At 47.9% G+C, this 20,964-nt stretch overlaps 1 protein-coding gene across 1 annotated transcript in view; it reads left to right on the top strand.

The window, feature by feature from the left end:
* The first annotated feature begins 19,230 nt into the window (after positions 1–19,230).
* Positions 19,231–20,964, top strand: part of Gins2 (GINS complex subunit 2) — an 8,690-nt gene continuing 6,956 nt past the window's right edge. The window contains exons 1-2 of the mRNA XM_031341590.1: positions 19,231–19,456; positions 19,543–19,657. Of these exons, the coding sequence (XP_031197450.1) occupies positions 19,367–19,456; positions 19,543–19,657 (205 nt within the window). The 5' untranslated portion in view covers positions 19,231–19,366. The remainder of the gene's footprint in view (positions 19,457–19,542; positions 19,658–20,964) is intronic.

Raw genomic sequence — 20,964 nt, 5'->3', positions numbered from 1 at the left:
TCTTCTCACTCTGGCCCCGCTCGCTCCAGCCCAAATATTTATTTATTTATTATATGTAAGTACAGTGTAGGTCTCTTCAGACACACCAGAAGAGAGCATCAGATCTCATTAAAGATGGTTGTGAGCCACCATGTGGTTACTGGGATTTGAACTCAGGACCTTCAGAAGAGTAGTCAGTGCTCTTAACTGCTGAGCCATCTCTCCTGCCCAATACATCTGATTTTAATCATGCAATGAATGAAATTATGCATAAAATGGCAAGCAGAGATTCTCTCTAAAAGTTCACTTGAGGATATAGTTTTGTTTTCTTGCCCATGGACCCCAAACTGGTTCAGGCTAGACTGGCCCTCTTACCCTCAGGCCAAGATATATTGGGAATGTGTCTGAATAGGAAGTGTCCAAATTTGGTGGTCATCCCTAGGAGGGAAACTTGACCCACTGTTCAGAGAAGGGTGTGGGTGTAGCCTGGTGCTGGTGGGGTCCAAGGTTGTTAGTTTGGAGAGGGGTGTGTGGCTAGTACGTGCAAGTGAAGGGGTGGGGCTTCCTAGGCCTTGTGTGTTTGTGTAAGTAACTCAAACCGAGTGAAACTTCCCATAGGTATCTAGTCACAGGTACACAGTGTAGTGACTGTGGCCACACACACACACACACACACACACAGACTGTGACCCCCCCCCACACACACACCCATGCTGAATATTTAAGCTCCCACAAATGGCCTGAGTTAAAATTGCTTGAACCAGTGAGATAGTCAGCTGGTAAAGACACTGGCCTTGCACCTAGGTGACATGAGTTAGATTTCCAGGGTCCACATAGTAGAAGGAAAAAACTGACACCAGCGCATACTCACACCCACATGTGCACACACACACACACACACACCACACACACACCACACACATGTAAATGCACACACATGTAAACACACATGCAAATCCACCACACACATGCATACACATATACTTGCAAACACAGAAATACACTTCATATACATGCAAACACACAGGCAAACACTTGGACACACATACAAGCACACACACTCACACACACACACATACACACACACACAAATTTGCCCAGAAGAAGTAAATGAGCTCTGTATAGAGACACACGACTTTAATCCTGACACTTGGGGGAGTGTGGCAGAGGCCAGCTTGGTCTACATAGCAAGTTCCAGGCCAGCTAAGGATACACAGTAAGACTCTGTCTCTAAATAAATAAATGAAGTAAAGTTTATATATATATATAAATGTTTAAGTTTATTTACTAATTTTGGAAATCTAGATAACAGTCTGACTTAATACATGATGACTATAACATTGTCTTTTAACAAAGTATCAGATATGCAATCCAGAAAGGTTATTGATACATTTAGCAAGTACCTGTAGACTTGGAGGGGTGAATGGCCAGAGCCAAACTGTGCTGCACACATGCAGCCCCAAGCAGGGAAGGCAGCCCCCATGGTGTCTCCCTCCTATGTGCTCACCTGTCCCCTTCCTGCCTTAGCTCAAACCCTCCAGCGTGGCGCCCCTCTCATGTATACCTCTGTGCATTGATTTGTGTTAATGTCCTTTCTCAGCCTGCCTTGCCCCGTGTCATCAGGGTACAGCTCAGCCTGCCATGATGGGTCTCTCCTCCCCTGCACCCCATGCCCTTCATCCCATTCCCACAGTACTCTCCAATCCACCTCTGCCCTGCTTAGCAACCCCTACAGGCTTCCTGCTGGCTGCAAAGAGAAATCAGCATCTCTCTCCCGTCATTCCACCCTAGACCCACGGCCAGCTTTCCCCTTCCTGGGTGCCTCCTGTGGATGCTGCTATGGAACAATGCATCTTGTGACAAAACCAACCGTCAGCTGCGGTCACAGGTCTGCAGTCTGGGCAGAGCTCGAAGGGACAGCTCATCCCCATTTCCTGAGACCACAGCTGAGACATGTCACATCCAAAGAGTCCCACTCCGGTGGCCCATCTCCCCATCACAAGGCTGGTGGCGTAGTCCCTGGCTCTCGGTTTCTCTCCACAGAAGCTTGGGCTTGTTTCAGATGAGCGCGCTCTGCATGACTTCGAGGACTTTGTCTCTGCAGTCACCTGGTGTTACTTTAGCAGTGACACGAGTATTTGCAACCTGAGGGGAGGGAACTACAACCCTGGCTTCTCACTGGAACCATAGGAAAGGCAGTGGGAGAGCACGTGGAGTGGGGAGAAGTGTGGTCATGCTCTGTGCGAGGCAGGCCTCTGAGAGGAGCCTGTGAACGTGTTTGTATGTATTCTGGAAAGGGGTTGTTAGATTTGCTTACAGAGTTCAGGCTGCCTGCGCAATGCAGGGACTGAGAACCGGGATTCCTTAGCACTCCTTCTCGGACTAAAGACATGGGAGTTTCCTAGAACAAAGAAACTGGGGTCCAATGTTAGTGAGGGATGAGCAGAGTGAAGGCAGGCACGGGCTTTGTCCTGACTCCTTCAGGTCTGGGTTGCCCTTTGGAGGGGGGGAGCCCACATTAAGGATGGTTCTCTACCTCCTCTGCCCACACCATCCTCTTTGGAAACACCCCCTACAAACAGGTACCCATTATTATATGTGTTTATTTGGGGTAGGGTGTAAGTATTAGACCATAGTGCCCCTGAAGAGCTCAGAGACAATTTGGGTCTGAGCTCTGGTCTCTCTTCCACCGTGTGCATCTGAGGATCAAAAGTCCTGGGCAGCCTGGGTGACCCTTATATACTGAGCTGTCGCCTTTTCTTTTTCAATTTTGTTTTTTGTTGTTTTTGGTTTGGGGGGGGGGTTCTCCCTCCCCCACCCCACAGCTCAAGACAGGGTTTCTCTGTGTAGTCCTGGCTGTCCTGGCACTCACTCTGTAGACCAGGCTGGCCTCAAACTCAGAAATCTGCCTGCCTCTGCCTTCCAAGTGCTGGGATTAAAGGCGTGCGCCACCACTGCCCAGCTGTTTTTGTATTTTGAGACAGGATTTTTCTGTACAGCACTGGCTACCTTGGCTAGGCTGGGCCTTCCTTTGGCTCAGAGATTCATCTGTCTTTAGCTCCTAAATCCCGGGATTAAAAGTATATGCTACTTGGGGGCTGGAGAGATGGTTCAGTGGTTAAGAGCACCAACTGCTCTTCCAAAGGTCCCGAGTTCAAATCCCAGCAACCACATGGTGGCTCACAACCATCCATAATGAGATCTGATGCCCTCTTCTGGGGTGTCTGTCTGAAAACAGCAACAGTGTAGTCATACATTAAATAAATAAATAAATAAATAAATAAATAAATAAATAAATAAATAAAATTGCTTAAAAAAAGTGTATGCTACCATACCTGTTTTTTTAATTGAGATTTATTAATATTATTTTTAAATTGTATACATATTAATGATTAATGTTTTGCCAGCACCTATGGCTGTGTGCTCATGTGCATGCTGGGTGCCCAAGGAGGCCAGAAGAGGGCATCAAATCCCTTGGAACTAGAGTTACAGATGGTTGTGAGTCACCATGTGGCTGCTGGGAACTGAACTCAGGTTCTCAGGAAGAGCAATCAGTGCTCTTAGCCACTGAGCTGGGTCTCCATCCCCGATACTGAGCCATCTTGCAGGTCCCATCTTGTTGGTCCCCTCCATGTTTTTTTTTTTTTTGGAGGGGGTGGGGTTTTGAGACAGGGTTTCTCTGTGTAGCCCTGGCTGTCCTGGAACTCACTCTGTAGACCAGGCTGGCCTTGAACTCTGAAATCTGCCTGCCTCTGCCTTCCAAGTTCTGGGATTAAAGGCGTGCACCACCACTGCCTGGCCCCTCCATGGTTTTTAACCTAGTCAAGATCAACATAAGGCTCTCATGTGCCCCCTACAAGTTCAAATGTGAAAGGTTTGCTTTTGAGATGGGGTATCACTTGGTAGAGCAGAGTGTCCTTGAACCAGTTCTCCTGCGTCAGGACCTTACATTGAACCTGTGATGGGCCCCTGTGTTGGATATTTAATCTGGCAGCTAAGAAGCATGGGAGTTAGACCAGAGGCTTTGTGGGTGATGGAATTAAACAGGGTCTTGAGGGTGGAGCCTATAGGTCAGTGTTTCTCAACCTGTGGGTCGCAACCCCTTTGGAGTCAAATGGCCCTTTCAGAGTTGCCTGAGGCCACCAGGAAACACAGATGTTTACAATACAATTCATAACAGTGGCGGATTTTCAGTTATGAGGTAGCTGGGAGAATAACCGTGTGGTTGGGAGTCGGCACAGCACGAGCGACTGTGTTAAAGGGTCATAGCACTGCGAAGGGTGTGGACCACTGCCCTGGATGCCACTGGAAGGAAGGGCTTCACCACTGCCCTGCTCTGTCCCACAGGGTGTCTCCACTCTCATGGGGTGACATTGCAGGAAGGCCAGGTACTTCAACCATGAGCCACATTAGCTCAGCCTCTTTATAACCTGCTCCCATGAATGAGACAACATGAACACCCTTGTCAGTACCTGTGCATATAGGCACATATGCATGTACACATGTATACAAAAATATATACACATATGCACATATAAATTCACATATATCCATACATGTATATATTATCTTACACTTGTATATATGTATGGATACAGATACATACACTCATACACATACATATATACACATGCACGAATACACACACACATATACACATATATACACACATATATATACACAGTATGAATAAATATACAAACACGCATACACACACATATATACAAATACATGCACATATGCACACATTCATACACACAGAGGCTGGTGAACTAGCTCAGTGTTGGAGTGTTTCCCTAAGATGTATCAGGCCCAGGGTTCAATTCCCAGTGCCACAAAGTAAATAGATTAAAAAGGGCTGGGGTATAACTCAGTGGTAGATGATTTACCTAGCCCTCATAAGATGATGGGTTCAAATTCATGGTTTACCACCCAAGGGGAGAAGAATAAACCAAGAAATTGGCCAGTATTTGAGCCAAGGGCTATGCTTGGCCCATCTAATCTCCCCTGACCTTTTTCCTGTGAACTGGCCAAGGCAATCCCTGAAGCATCCTTCATCCCCAGGGAGCCAGGCCTGATACTTTTCTTTCTGCTCCCTCTTCAATGCAAGGCACCTTGGAGCTCAGGGCTGGGGCTGACTCCACAGGCTGAGGCTCTCCCATCTTGCCTGCTGTGCTCTGAGGCCTCTAGCCTGCTCAACCATTAGCCCTGGTTCACAGCTCTCTTCATCCAGTCTCTTAGTGCTATGGCAACAGGCCTGAGACTGTGAACAGGGGAGTGGGTGGGAGGACTGGGCAGGGCAAGCTGCCTGGAGCTCTTACAGGGAGATCCTGGGCCTGGGAATCCACTTCAAATGTATATCTTAGGCTTTTGCAGCCTGAGGCCTCCTCACTGCGTAATGTGTCTAGAGAAGACAGAATTTTGGAAGCTGTTACCCTGGTAGTACCCACTGAGAGAGGACAAAGGCCCTGCCTTTGAATATGAGCTGGGTCTCTTCTACTGCACATTGCTGGTGCCCAGGGCTCTTACCTTCCGAAGCATAAGGATAGAACTGCCTTGTGCAAGCTTCTGCCCAAGGAGTCGTGAGAGCCAGGACATCCTGTGTAACATAGGAAAGTCACTCCCACTGACTGTTTCTCCACCAGCAGAGTGTGGTTAAGGGTACATACGAGGAGTCCCAGAATGAACAGCCAGTAAGTAGAAGTCGTACGATCAAGCTGCCAGCCTCTCAGAGCCTGGACTGGCTTGGGTAGTAACCATTCACAAGACCTGTGGACCTTTTGAAACTGCAGTGGGATGGTGAGTGGGGGCTCAGCCGCAGACCTCCAAAGGGCAGGAACTCACATGCCTCTTATCCCACCCAAGCAGGTGGTTGAGACTTCCTCAGAGTCCAACACCTGGATGGGGTTTCTGTGTTACTCCCCTACCTGTGGCTGCTTCAGCCATGTAAGCAGCTGTAGTTCCAAGGAGGGTCAGCTTGCCTCATCTGTAGTGTGAGCCCCACAGAAGCTAGCCCAGAGCAGAACCTGAACCTGATCTGGGAGGCCCGGGGGCAGCATCTGGGACTGGGCAATGGTTCTTTCACTTGTTGGGGATGTGTGGTGATTTGAATGAAAATGGTCTCCATAGGTTCATGGGGAACAGTACTATTAGGAGGTGTGGCCCTGTTGGAGGAAGTGTGTCACTGGAGGTGGGCTTTGAGGTTTCAGGTGCTCAAGTCAGGCCCAGTGTCTCTCTCTTTTCCTGCTGCCTGTAGACACAGATGTAGAAATCTCAGTTCCTCTCCAGTACCATGTGTGCTGCCATGATAACAATGGCCTAAACCTCTGAACCAGTTAAATATTTTCCTTTTTAAGAGTTGCTGTGGTCATGGTGTCTCTTTATGGCAATAGGAACCCTCACTAAGACAGGATGGAAGTCAGGGCCTGGCCCATGCTGTCTCCACTAAGCACAGCTCTCTCTCTCTCTCTCTCTCTCTCTCTCTCTCTTTCTCTCTCTCTTTCTCTCTCTCTTTCTCTCTCTGACTCTTTCTCTGTCTCTCTCTGTCTCTCCATGTGTGTCTCTGTCTGTCTCATCTCTCTCTCTCTGCATCCCTTTTTTTTTTTTTTTTTTTTTTTTTTTTTTTTTTTTGGTTTTTCGAAACAGGGTTTCTCTGTGTAGCCTTGGCTATCCTGGAACTCACTCTGTAGACCAGGCTGGCCTTGAACTCAGAAATCCACTTGCCTCTGCCTCCCAAGTGCTGGGATTAAAGGTGTGTGCCACCACCGCCTGGCTCTGCATCTCTTTCTAAAACAGGGTTTCTCTGTATAGTCCTTGCTGTCCTGGAACTTGCTCTGTAGACCAGGCACCATACTCAGATCCTCTTGAGAGCTTTGAAGTTAGCCTTGAATCTATTATAAGTTGAAGATGCAGGGGCTGGTGAGAGGGCTCAGTGGGTAGAAGCGCTTGCCACAAAGCCTAGCAACCCCATTTCAATCCCTGGAATCCATGTAAAAGAGGGAGAGAAGTGACTCCACAAAGTTGTCCTCAGCCCTCCACATATGCACACACACACGTAATAATAGTAATTTAAAATTCAGCAGAAAGTTGAAGATGGTATCAATGTAGGATGAGTATCTCCTTGGCAGTGGTTTAAAATAAGGCTTGTTCGTTTTTGAGACAAGGTCTATGTAGCCCTGGCTGTCCTGGAACTCTCTAGGCTGGCTTCAAACTCAGGAGTAGAGATACTCCTGCCTCAGTTTCCCAAGTGCTGAGATTGAAGGAGTAAACCACCACACCCTATTTTTCTTTCCTTTTTGTCCTTTTCCCCTTCATTTCTAAACTTTATCAACTATTTAATTCATATGGATGTTTTGCCCATATGTTTGTGCACTGTGTACATGCAATTCCAGCAGACGCCAGAAGAGGACACCAGATCTCCTGAGACTGGAGTTGCAGCTGGCTGTGGGCCACCATTATGGGACTGAGCTTGAATCCTCTGCAAAGAGCAGCCAATGCTTGTAACTACTGAGCCAGCTTTCCTGTCCCCAGCTCATCTCACACCCTTTTTGGGGACAGGGTCTCACTATGTATGTATCTGAGTGGGTTCGAGACCAGCCTGGGCTACTGGGCGATGCTATCACAAATAAACAAAACAAAGCAGAATGAGTCCAGCTTTTGGGGCCTGGGATTAGGTCTGAAATCTTAGTGCTCTAAGAGACTGAGGAAGGACAAGAGTCTCAACCATCAAAAGGCCAAGGCTGGAGATGTGCTCAGAGGTTAAGAGCACTTCTTACAGACAGTTCGATTCTCAGCACCTACCTGGCGGCTCATGACCGTCTGTAACTGCAGCTCCAGGGTGTCTGATGGCCCCCTCCAGCCTCTAAGTGCACCAGGACATAGATGTAAGCAAACCCACATATATACCTAAAACACTTTTTACAGCTGGGCGGTGGTGGCGCATGCCTTTAATCCCAGCACTTGGGAGGCAGAGACAGGCGGATTTCTGAGTTCGAGGCCAGCCTGGTCTACAGAGTGAGTTCCAGGACAGCCAGGGCTACAGAGAAACCCTGTCTCGAAAAACAAAACAAAACAAACAAACAAACAAACAAAAAAACACTTTTTATTTTTGTTGTTTCTATATAGGGTCTCTCTATGCAGCCCTGCCTGCCCAGCAACTCTCTACGTAGACCAGGCTAGACTCAGATTCACAGAGATCCACCTGCCTCTGCATTCTGAGTGCTGAGATTAAAGGTGTGCACCATCATGCCCAGCTTAAAAATAGAGAGTTTAGAGAAGCATCGTGAATAGCTCCTGTCAGCACTGGGGTGAGCGGAGATCATGGCCAAGGGCTACTAAAGAAGAAACAGATATACAGACAGGTTCTGCTGCTTGGAGGCCACTGGGCCAGTTCCTGTGTGTGTCCAGGGACAGTTTTCAGGCTCCAGGAGATAAGGACCGGTCTGATCTCAACGTTTGGGATTCATGTCTTTTCCTGCAGGAAGAGAGATGGGGCGGGGGAGTGTGAAAACAGATGGAAATGTAATTTTTTAATGACAGCAGCAGATGGCAAAGAGACACAAGAGTGTATTCACACCATGTCGGAGCCGTGTGAGCGCGCCTGGCCCAGCCAGAATGTGCACGGTGGGGCTGTCTCGATTGCTCCCCCGCCAAAACCAGGAGGCGGGCCAGCTGCAGGCAAGAACAAGCCGCACTCGGGGAGGGGCGGGGCCCGCTGCCAGGCTGCACCAGCCACAGGTGGATGGGAAATACCTGTGGCCACCTGGTGAGATCTGGAGGCTCACTTGCTCTGTGTTCCGGTTCTACCAGCCGTGGCATAGGGCTCCAGGTACCCACGGCTCCCAAAGGCTAGGCCTTTGTGGTCGCTCATTTGCCCTCTGGTACCCACTGCTCATGCAATACGTCACCCCCCTGACTCCATCCATCTCAAACTCCTACAGCAGTGCAGACAGCAGCCGGGCATGGCCCTTCGTGCCTCTAGTCTCTGTACTTGGGAGTCAGAAGCGTCAAGTTTGAGGCAGGCCTGGGTTATATGACGAGCTGCAGGCTAGCCTTGATTATAGAAAAAAAAAAATTCTTTCTTTTCTGCTGCCTTTGGGCCATCCAGACTAAGGAAGACCTGGAAACTCCAGGGCCACATGAACCCCAGCCGTCCATGAGGCCGAGGGAATGCCAGAGGCATGCATCACCCACAGGAACAATGTTGACAAATACCATCCAGGTGACTTTGAGAAGATTGGTGTGAGGCATTACCACTTGAAAAGGAACCAGAGCTTCTGCCCAACTGTCAAATTGTGGACACGGGACAACGAGCAGACACGAGTCAATGCTGGAAAAAAAAAACAATAAAAACCCAAACCAAACCAAACCAAACCACCACCACCACCACCACCACCAACAACAACAACAACAACAACAAAAAAACAAGAAAAAAAAAACAAGACTGAAGCTGCTCCCATCCTTGTTGTTGTGCTAGGTGGCTACCTCAAAGTTCTGGGGAAGGGAAAGTCCCCTTCTCTCTCTGTCATCCTCAAGGTCAAATTCTTTAGCAGAAGAGCTGAATAGAAGAGTAATGGTGTTGGAGGTGCCTGTGTCCTGGTGGCTTGAAAATGCTAACATTTTCAGGACAAAAAACCACCACCAACAACAAAATAAGTTATAAAGTAAATAAAATTTATTAAATATAGATAGAGACTGTTGGTCCTTATCCCCAAACTTCCCATGGCTCTCGGGCTTCCAAGGTTAGTTTCAAGTTTTAATCAAAACAGTCTTTTTTTTTTTTTTTTTTTTGGTTTTTCTAGACAGGGTTTCTCTGTGTAGCCCTGGCTGTCCTGGAACTCACTCTGTAGACCAGGCTGGCCTCAAACTCAGAAATCCGCCTGCCTCTGCCTCCCAAGAGCTGGGATTAAAGGCATGAGCCACCACTGCCCGGCCCAAAACAGTCTTTTTGGTTTTTACATTTTTATTCACTCTCTCGGTATGTGAGGTGGTAGTGACTGCCATCTTCAGTGTGGAGAATGAAGGGCTACTTTGTGCAACTGGTCCTCTCCTCTCACCTGTAGGTGCGTTCTGGGGATTGAACTCTGGGTGCCTGGTTTTCACATAGCCCCTTTACCCCACTAAGCCATCTGGATAACCAGTGCCAAGTTCTGTTTGTTTTGAGACAGGGTAACATCTCTTCCAGGCTGGCCTCGAACTTGCTCTGTAGCTGAGGATGCCTTTGCACTTCTGATCCCCGTGCCTTGCACCCCCAGAGCCAGGAATCACAGGCGCGTGCTACCACATCCAGCAAGCCTCAGCTGGGACCTGTCCATTTCGCTTGAGATTAGATTGGAGTTGTGGAAGTTGTGGACCATGTGGGAGGGAGGCAGAGGGGTAGAGTGCCCCTCTCATCCCAGGATGTTAAGGGGTCACACTGCAGACTGACAGCTTTCAACCCGTTGGTGCTGAACTCTTTGGAGGGAAGTCCCCAAGCACAGCCACATTGACAGGATGGGCGCTCAGGTGTTCAGAGGTGCCTCCCAGAAGGGTGGGTCCTGCGTCCCATTCAGAATGATGATTGTCTTGACTACCTTATTTATTTCTTTGTTTATACTTCATGCTACTGTGGTCTGGGGTATCTTATACTTTGCATTATTGTCCAATACCAATTTCTGTTCTGTTCTTCTCATGTTGGTCTGGCTTTCCCCCAGGAGTACATTCTGTTGAGCCCTGTGTCCCTGTGGCATGTGTCCCCAGAGGCTTGGGTGGGTCTCCTCTCATCCTGGGACCTGACCCTCATCTCCCAACTGCCTCACCCAGAATCTCCTTTCCTTCTTCTTTCTCTCTTTTTCCCTTCTCCTTGATACCTTTGTTCTTAAGATAGTGGCTTACTGTGTAGCCTGAACTATTAATCTTCCTGTCTCAACCTCCTGAGTGCTGGGGTAATAGGTATGGACTACCTTACCCAGCTCCATTCTTGAAGACTGGTTCCTAAGTTCTGGTCGTTGGGTTTCTTCGTCCTCTAGTGGACAGAGAAGGAACTGCATCAATGAGATGTGCCACCCCAGTTCACCTGGTTCCCAGCTGCCAAGTCAGGTACAGTGTCCCTCAGTGGCTCAGGAATGAAGTTGGGACTCTGTACCAGGAAGCCTTGAGAAGCAGCAAAGGGGCTGGAGAGCTGGCCCAGTAGCTGAGAGCGTGTCCTGTTCTCTTTTTGCTGAGGACCCAAGTTTGGTTCTCAGCACCCATATGAAGAGATTCAGGACTGTTTGTAGCTCTCCATCTCCAGGACACAGGACATCTGTCTGCCTCTTATAAGCTCCATGACACCTTTACTCATGTGCAGAAAACCCTACACGTAACTATATAAAATAAATATATTTTTAGTTGTTTTGTCTATTTGGTTTTATTTTGTTTTTGTTTATTTTAGTTTGGTTTGCGGGACAGGGTTTCTATGTTGTAGCCCTGGCTATCCTGGAACTCACTCTGTAGACCAGGCTGGCCTCAAACTCAGAAATCCACTTGCCTCTGCCTCCAGAGTTCTGGGAATAAAGGCGTGTGCAACCACAGTCCCACTCAAATTCTTTACTTTTTTTTCTTTTTCTTTCTTTCTTTCTTTCTTTCTTTCTTTCTTTCTTTCTTTCTTTCTTTCTTTCTTTCTTTCTTTCTTTTTAGACAAACAAACAAAGCAATAAACCTGTCAATTGCTATAAGACTGTGAATAGTATGCTAAGTGAAAGAAGCCTGACCCAGGAGACAACTACAACATTGTCTCATTTACCTGTGGCAAATGCCCTCCCCCCCATCCTCCGGGGGCGGGGAGGGGTAGGATACAGTGGCCAGAGGGCACAAAGAGTGTGCAGATAGAGATGAGAGGCTGCCTCTGAGAGTCACTGTCCAGGGTCGTGATCACAGACCTTAATAGCAATGTCTACTCTGAGCTAGGCACACGATCCACATCTGTAATGGAGCACCTGAAAGGCTGAGCGGGAGAATTTTTACATTAAAGGCCTGAGTGAGCTCCTCAGTGAGGGCTCTTTCAAATAAAACAAATCCACACCCATCCACATATGCTTCAAGACAGCTAGAGTGTGGGGCTGCTCTGAGCCCAAGGCCCTGTTCAAGAGAGGCTACCTGCTCGGTCTTGATCCAGAGAGCAGGTCAGATATCCTCACCATAGGGAATGACCTGTAGTTTGAAAAGGTAGACATGTTAGTTAGCCCTCCTTGATCATTCTAATACATATACACACACACACACACACACACATTATATATATACTATATATGGATATATGTCAAACTAGCATATCAGACTCAATGAGTAAATAAAATATGTAAAATGAATATTTTAAATAGATATTAAAATTTTTACTTACATTATCTGCTTACCTATGCCTATCACATGAGCGCAGTATGCTCAATGGCCAGAAGAGGGTATTGGATCCCCTGGGACTATAGTTAAAGAGAGTTGTGAGCTCTCTGATGTGGGTGCTAGGAACCAAACCTGGGTCCTCTGCTAGAGCAGTGAGCACACTGAACCATCTCTCCAGCACAGGTATATGTGGTTTGTTTGTTTTGTTTGTTTTCTTTTTTTCCCAGACAGGGTTTCTCTGTATAGACCTGGCTGTCCTGGAGTTTGCTCTGTAGACCAGGCTGGCCTCAAATTCAGAAGTCTTCTCACCTCTGCATCTTGAGAACTGGGATTAAACATGTGTAACATCATGTACAACTGTTTGTTTTTGAGACTGGGTCTGGTGTAGCCGAGGCTATCTTCAAACAGGCTAGGTAGTTAAGAATGACCCCTCCTGACCCCTCCACATCCACACATCCACCTCTCTTTTTTTTTTTTTTTAATTTATTTTATGTGTATGAGTACACTGTAGCTGTACAGATGGCCATGAGCCATCATGTGTGTGGCTGCTGGGAATTGAACACAGGATGGCCCCGCTCGCTCCAGCGGGCGTCAGATCTCATTACAGGTGGTTGTGAGCCACTATCATCCACCTCTCTTATACAGCTATTTTTTTAAGCAAATAACTATAAAAAAGATTCATTATGTATTTTATGTATAGCAGTGTTTTGTCTGCACCTATATTTCTACATCAGAAGAGGCCCTGGGATCCCATGGGTCTACACTTGTGTACTGCCATGTGGGTGTTGGGAATTGAACTCAGGACCTCTGAAAGAGCAGCCAGGGTTCTTAATCACTGAGCCATCTCTCTAGCTCCCAATTATTGTTCTTTAGTTAAAAAAACAAAGCAACCTGGGTTTGGTGGTGGTGTGTGTGCCTGCGGTCTCAGAATATAAAAACACAAACCAAAGGCTGTTAGGATAGGTCAGTGTTAGGAGCATCTGCTGCCGTTGCAGATTCTACCCTGAGCACCCACATCAGGCAGCTGGCAACCACTGCTAACTCCAATTCCCAGAGATTCAGCCCCATCTCCTGGCTTCCTTGGGCATTATACCCACAGGGACACACACACACACACACACACACACACACCTTTAAAAGACCCACAAAACAAAACAAAATTATTTCTCTAGGCTCCCACCAACAGCCCCTCCGCCTTTTTTTCTTTTTCTGTTTTGCAGTACCAGGTATTGAACCTGGGGCTCTGGGAATTCTAGCCACGTGCTCTACCACTGAGCCAGATTCCCCCAGGTCCTATCTACTAACCAGGTACAAAATCACACCAATGCCTCTACCTTTAACCTTTGGCCTTGTGAGGCATCATAGCCTCCTAAGGTGGGCAGGTTTTTCCCTCACTAAAGCAGTAAATAATGGTCCTAAGGATCCACCTTAAGTAGCTCTGGAGGCTGTTAGTGCAAATTGCCATCTGGACACCATGCTGCGGTCTCAGTCAGAGGTGGGCTAGATCAGGGTGGTCTATGGAGAACTGTCTCCATTGAGACAGATGAGTAGATGCAGATTCAAAGCAGGTGTAGCCATTCTTAGGGGCGCATCTTTGGTCTATATAAGAGGAGAAGGCAGACCGGATGTTAATAAGACTGCATGCTTTGCTCTCTGCTCTTGTCAGCGGATGCGATGAGATTAGCTGTCCACATGTCTGCCCTGACTTCCCTGCAGCAAGGAGGAGTTGTAATCTGGAACTGTGGGCTAAAGTAAACTGGTCTCCCCAAAGCTACCTTTGTTATTTCCTTACAACAGAAATGAAACTAGAGCCGGGCAGTGGTGGCACACACCTTTAAACCCAGCACTCTGGAGGAAGAGGCAGGTGGATTTCTGAGTTCGAGGCCAGCCTGGTCTAACAGAGTGAGTTCCAGGACAGCCAGGGCTATACAGAGAAACCCTGTCTCGAAAAAACAAACAAACAAAACAAACAAACAAATGAAATGAAACTAGAACAAAGTTCCCAACTTCTAGACTCCATCTTCTCCATCCCTCCTCCCCCATGGTCCCACTGTCTCTGCTCTCTTTGCCTTTCCTGTCTGTTCATCCCCTGGGCTCTGGGGGCGGGGCCGGGGGGCTTTCAGAGCTTCTTAGTGTTCAGGGAACATGGGACCAATCAGATGGCATGGTGGCATACACCTTTACTCCCAGGACTTGAGAAGCAGAGGGAGGAGGATCTCTGAGTTCAAGGCCAGCCTGGTCTACAGAAAACCCTGTCTCAAAAAACAGGAAAAAAAAAAGCAAAACCCACTAGATTTTGAGCATGTGCAATTCAGAGACTTTAGTAAACATACAGAGCTGTGTAACCTTTACCCAGAACCTCCAAGGAAGAGTGAGTACCGTGAACAGTCTCCCCTCTCTCCTTCCTCCCTCTGGGCAGCTGCAAATCTTTCCATTGCTAGGGCCCTGCTTCTTGTGGATGCATGGTTGAAGAGAATCATGCTGCAGACTTCTGAGTCTGGCTGCTGCTGCTTTGTGATTTTATCTTCTGAGCATGGGTGTTTTGCCTGTACATATGGCAGTGCACCACATGTGTGCCCATGGAATCCAGAAGAGGGTATCAGCTCCCTGGAACTGTAATTACTGATGGTAGTCAATCACCATATTGGTTGCTGGAATGGAACCCAGGTCCTTTGGAAGAACATAACCAACATTCCTTCTTCTTTCTTCCTTCCTTTCTTCCTTTATAAAGATTTTATTTATTTAATTTATTTACTTAATGTATACGAGTACACTGTACAGATGGTTGTGAGCCTTCATGTGGTTATTGGGAATTGAATTTAGGACCTCTGCTCACTCCGGTCAACCCTGCCCACCACCTCTCTCTCTCTTTCTCTTTCTCTCTCTCTCTCTCTCTCCTTCCTTCTTCCTTCCCAGAACTGGGATTTCAAGTGTGTACAACATACTTGTCTTTTGTTGTTATTTTGAGACAGGGTCTTATTACTATGTAGCTCTGGCTGTCCTGGACCTCATAGAGCGCCCCCCCCACATGCCTTTGCCTCCCAAATACTTGGGTTAAAGGTATTGGCTACCATGCCTGCCTTCTTTGTTTTTTTTTAATATATATTTATTTTTTATTTATTTATTTATGAGTACACTGTTCCCATATAAATAATTTTATATTTATATTATATTTATATTTTATATAAATAATTTTATATTTATATTTATTTATTTATATGAGTACACTGTAGCTGTCTTCAGACACACCAGAAAAAGGCATCAGATTCCATTACAGATGGTTGTGAGCCACCACGTGGTTTCCGGGACTTGAACTCAGGACCCCTGGAAGAGCAGTCAGCGCTCTTAACCACTGAGCCATCTCTCCAGCCCCCTGCTTTTTGATTGTATGGTGAATGCTTTATTTATGGAGCTATCTTTTCTACCTAGAACATGGAGGTTGGTTGGTTTGCTTTTTTTAATTTTTAGTTTTAAATAATTACTTTGTGTTTTTCATGGATACTTTGCTGTTGTATAACTGTGAACCACTTGCATGTCTGGTTCCCAGGGAGATCAGAGGAGGGCAGCAGTTTCTTGAAATCAAACCAGGGTTACCTACAAAATCAAGTGCTCTTAAACTCTGAGCCATCTTTCTCCAGCCCCTGGTTTTAGTGATTTTTTTTTTTTTAATTTTTTGATTGACTTTGCAGGATCTCATGATACATCCTGGCTGACCTGGAACTTTCTGTGTAGATGAGGCTGGCCCTGAACTCAGTGATATGCCTGCCTCTGCCTTCCCAGTGATGCGATTATGAGGGCACCACTGTGCAGGCTTCTTGTGTTTTCTTTTTGATACAGGTTGGTCTGGGACTTGCTATGTATCCCAGAGGCTTTCAACTCACAATCTTCCTGCCTCAGCCTCCGTGTGGGATTGTAGTAATGGCCCAGGGTTACAGAGGAAGGGTCTCCGAAGCTTCAACCCCAGGCACCTCAGATGAGGACGGCAGGAGTTGGCTACCTCCTCTTCCCAACCTGGCACCATAAATCTGGCTCCCCTTACCACTAACCCTGGCAGGAATTTATTACCCTGACAGTTACCAGGCTTCACTCCTTGTTTGACCTTATAAAGTCTCCTCCATCCCCATAGTCCCCAAGTAGGCAGATGAAGTATCTTCTGATACCCCCATTGAGATCCTGCATAGCACCCACCTACACCAGGCTAAGCTTCCCTCCCTCCAGCCAAGCTTGGTACACAATGGGTCTGACTTGGGGTAGGAGGGTAGGGGAGCTTGGGGAAGACTGGACTGGATGGATACACACACACATACACACACACACGACACACACACACACACACACACACACACACACACACACACACACGACACAGCGGCACCTACAGTATGCTGAGAGGTTGGGAAGCATGTGCCCAGCAGGCATCCTATTTGGGGCAGCTGCTTCGGATTGGGTATTACCCTTGGTGTGGGTTAGCCACCCTTTCTCCCTCTGTGTATTTGCTGCCAGAAGTTGGTGACACCTGCTTTTGGGTGTTAAGAACGTATTGTCATAGAGAGACACATTGAAGCATCCTGCCGCTGCTCCTGTCTAATGCACAGCACGCAGGCACTCTCATCTTTTGTCCCCAGAAGCTCAATGGCCACCCAGCAGCACTGTCCCCATCTTAAAGGAAGAGGCATGGAGCTAGCTGTTCTCCTACCAGCCTCCTGTCTGTCTCCTAGCACCATTCTCTCTGCACTAGTGCCTTTGCTCTTTTAGAGACTGTTCAAACCAGGAAGTGAAGCACAGCCAACTCGGGAATACAAATATTTGCCAGTCAAGAAAACACTCCCCTGTCAATCAAAACCCAGACAAGCTGGCACACATACTCTGTAGGAGCGGGAGGGGAGACAGCTTCTGTTTTGGCATGGTCCAGGTGGCTGACGGCTTCTCCCCTGAATGTGTCTCAATCTTCTTCCCCCATCCTCAAAAGGAGATGGGGAAACTGAGGCGCGAGGTCGCTGCTACTCAGCGTCCAGCGACCTTTGACATGTCTGAAAATATCTGTGTGGATTCGTAACCCCATAAGGCGGGACAAAGGGTTTGCAGAAGATAATTCCCAACACAGATAAGCAGCAGGCAGGTTTCCAGGCCATGGGGTGGGTGGAGCTTGAGCACAGCTTTATTACAGCTTTCCAGGGTCCCTGCTGGGAGTAGGATACAGCTCAGTCAGGAGCCATAGCTGAGATGGAGCAAAATTTCTGCCTGGCTACAGAAAATACAGATTGCACATCCTTTCTGCCTCTGTGTGTGTGTGTGTGTGTGTGTGTGTGTGTGTGTGTGTGTGTTGGTGAGACAGAACTCAGATGTCTTAGTTTTCTATTGCTATGATAAGACTCTGTGAAAAAAGCCAATTAGAAAGGGAGACTTTTAATTTGGGGTTGACAGTTCCACAGGGTTGGTTAGAGTCCTTGACCATTACAGAGGGGAGCATGGCAGCAGGTAGGCAGGCAGGCATGGTGCTGAAGCAGTAGCACAAAGCAAAGAGAGCACAAACTGGGAATGGTATGGACTTTTGAAACCTCAAAGCCCACCCCCAATGGCACACCCCCTCCAACAAGGCCACACCTCCTAATCCTTCCCACACAGTTCCACCAACTAGGGACCAAGCATTCAAATCTGAGAGTCTGTGGGAGCCATTCTCAAACCACTATAGCAGGGCTGTGCACATGGTGGGTAAAGCCTCTATCACAGAATACACTCCTACTCTTGGGTATCTTTATTTTTGAGATAGCAAATGCTGAATAACCCAGGCTGTCCCCACCTCTGGAATACTAAGATTACACCTCACCTCAGAGCTTAATGGTATGGGATTCTAACTTGGATCCAGCCCCTCATGCCCTTCCAGTTGTAGATTAACTACTCCTCCCTGGGAGCTACCCTGGGCGTTCAGCTGTCCTCACCAGACTCCTGGTTCAAAAATTCCCTGCAGGGCCATATTAATGGAGGGACTCAAGAGCTGTTGGCTCACTAAGGTCCTCTGTACAGAAGGCTTGAGGGCATCAGGTTCCAGGGTATAGCTCAGTGGAAGAGAGTGTGCTTATCATTTTTTGAGGACTGGGGTTCCATCTGCACAATTGCAATTAAAAAATAATAAAAGAATGATAATACTGTGCAAACTTCTCCCTGTGGTCTCACCTGACGTTTGGTTTGCCAAAGATCTTATTCTGGGCTCTGTCTCGAAGGATCTGCATGGAGCAGAGAGGGAAGGTGCATTTTCATTGTTTTTTAAACTGTCTGTAGAAAGGGCAAAGACTGTAAAATAAGACCTTTCCCTCAGGATGGCATCTGTGTGGACCGGCCAGCCATGTCCGGGGACCCGGAGCTGAGTTTGAGATTAATCAATTTATTCCTGGATCTGTGCTTGGCGCAGGTGAAAACACGGTCCGAAACCTCTACTCTCAGAGTGGAAGCAGGCAAGGAACTCAGCTTGCCGCGGGACGCTAAACCACCTACGGCAGGCGGACAGGGAAAGGGGGCGGGCGCAGGAGAGGCGAGGCCGAACGGAAGAAGGGAAGGGCAAGAGGCAGGGTCGTAGGACCCAAAGAAGGTAGGGGCGGGGCCGTGGGCGTGGCAAGAGGTGGAGTTGAGGGAGGAGGCAGAGCCGGAGACCAATGAAGAAAAGGGGATGGGCCAGAGGCGGGGCCTGGAGAGGGTAGTGACGTACGGGGGCGTGGCTGTCAGGGAAGTAGCTGTAACTTCGGTGACAGCTGAACTAAGATTCAGAAAGCGTGGAACCCACATACAGGAAACGGCATCCGTAGGCCATAGAAGGGAGGGGCCATACTATTAGTGCCGGGCAGGATCGGCGTGCTGGCTCTTCTGACCTACTGACCAATCAGCGGGCGTATACTAGCTGTGAATTGGAGGCTACGAAGAAAGCAACGTCTCTATAGGACCGCCTCAGGCCGTCTTCCGGTCGGGGGCGGGCCCCGTGCGGTGGCGGGAATTGAGTCGCGGAGGGGCGGTGACGAGCCTGGGACGCCTACTCTTCATCATGGATGCAGCCGAGGTGGAGTTTTTGGCCGAGAAGGAGCTGGTGACTATCATCCCGAACTTCAGTCTGGACAAGATCTACCTGATCGGGGTGAGCCAGGGCGGTACGGGGCGGCGGCCCGCGGTCATGCTCGGGTCACCGCTCCTTTCCACCAGGGGTCTACGTTGTCCTTGCAGGGGGACCTGGGGCCCTTCAACCCCGGCTTACCCGTGGACGTGCCCCTGTGGCTGGCCATTAACCTGAAACAGAGACAGAAGTGCCGTCTGCTACCTCCAGAATGGATGGATGTGGGTGAGCATTCCTGGGTCCCGGTGGGCGGGCTTGTACCTGAACTTCGGTCCCAGGTTCCCGGACTGCCGATATCGGTAGTTGTTCCAGTGGCTTGTTGGTGTATAGTGTGTGTGATACTTCTAGTTCCTATTTGGATTTTAGATTTTTTTTTTTAAGATTTATTTATTTATTATATGTAAGTACACTGTAGCTGTCTTCAGACACACCAGAAGAGGGCATCAGATCTTATTACGTGGTTGTGAGCCACCATGTGGTTGCTGGGGTTTGAACTCAGGACTTTCGGAAAAGCAGTCAGTGCTCTTAACCGCAGAGTCAGACTCCTGGATTTTAGGTTTTTTTTTTAAGCACAGTTATCCTCTGACTTCCTTATGCCCTCGAGTACACACAATAATAATAAATTTCAAGAATTGAAGCCCGGCGGTGGTGGCACACGCCTTTAATCCCAGCACTTGGGAAGCAGAGGCAGGTGGATTTCTGAGTTCGAGGCCAGCCTGGTCTACAGTGAGTTCCAGGACAGCCAGGGCTACTCAGAGAAACCCTGTCTCGAAAAACCAAAAAAAAAAAAAAAAAAAAAAGAATTGAGCACAACAGGGAGGGAGCTGTAGTGGGGGCGCATGCCTTTAGTCCCAGCACTCAGGCAGGAAGATCTCTGAGTTTGAGGCCAGCTTGGTCTACAGAGGGAGTCCTATAGGACAGCCAGGACTACACAGAGAAACCCAGTCTGAGGGTGGGGTGGGTATTGGGGAGCAGAGATGCAGACCTTAAACAAAAACTTTTTCTTTTTTAATTGATTATCAGCTAGCATGTTGGGAATTCTGTCACAAAGACTGTATGAAAATAGCTAGTCTCCGTGCTGGTTAGTTTTGTCAAATTGACACAAAGTCAACTCACTTGGCAAGAAGGAAACTCAAAAGAGAAATTGCCTCTATTAGACTGGCCGGTAAGCATGTCTGTGGGGGTATTCTCATATCAGTCTTAGATTGATATGGGAGGGCCTAGCCCGCTGTGTTTGGTACCATCCTTGACAGGTGGTATAAGTATAAGAAGACAGCCAGGCCAGAGGCAGCCTTACTCTCTGGTTCCTGTCTCTGTTCTTACTTGAGCTCCTGCCCTCACTTCCATCCATTTGGACTGTGATAAACCTTTTCCTCCCCAAGTTGGGGCTACAGTGTTTTTCATAGCAACCAAAAAGCAAATAAGGACGGTCACCCTATGATGGAATATTATTCAGAAGGAATGGACATCTGATACATGCTACAAGGTGAATGAGCCTTGAAAATAACCTTTACAAGCGGGGGGGTGGGGGT

The sequence above is a fragment of the Mastomys coucha genome, unplaced genomic scaffold (genome assembly GCF_008632895.1).
Source record: "Mastomys coucha isolate ucsf_1 unplaced genomic scaffold, UCSF_Mcou_1 pScaffold22, whole genome shotgun sequence".
NCBI lineage: Eukaryota > Metazoa > Chordata > Mammalia > Rodentia > Muridae > Mastomys > Mastomys coucha.
The sequence above is the reverse complement of the archived record's forward strand: the minus strand, read 5'-3'. Positions and strand labels throughout refer to the sequence as shown.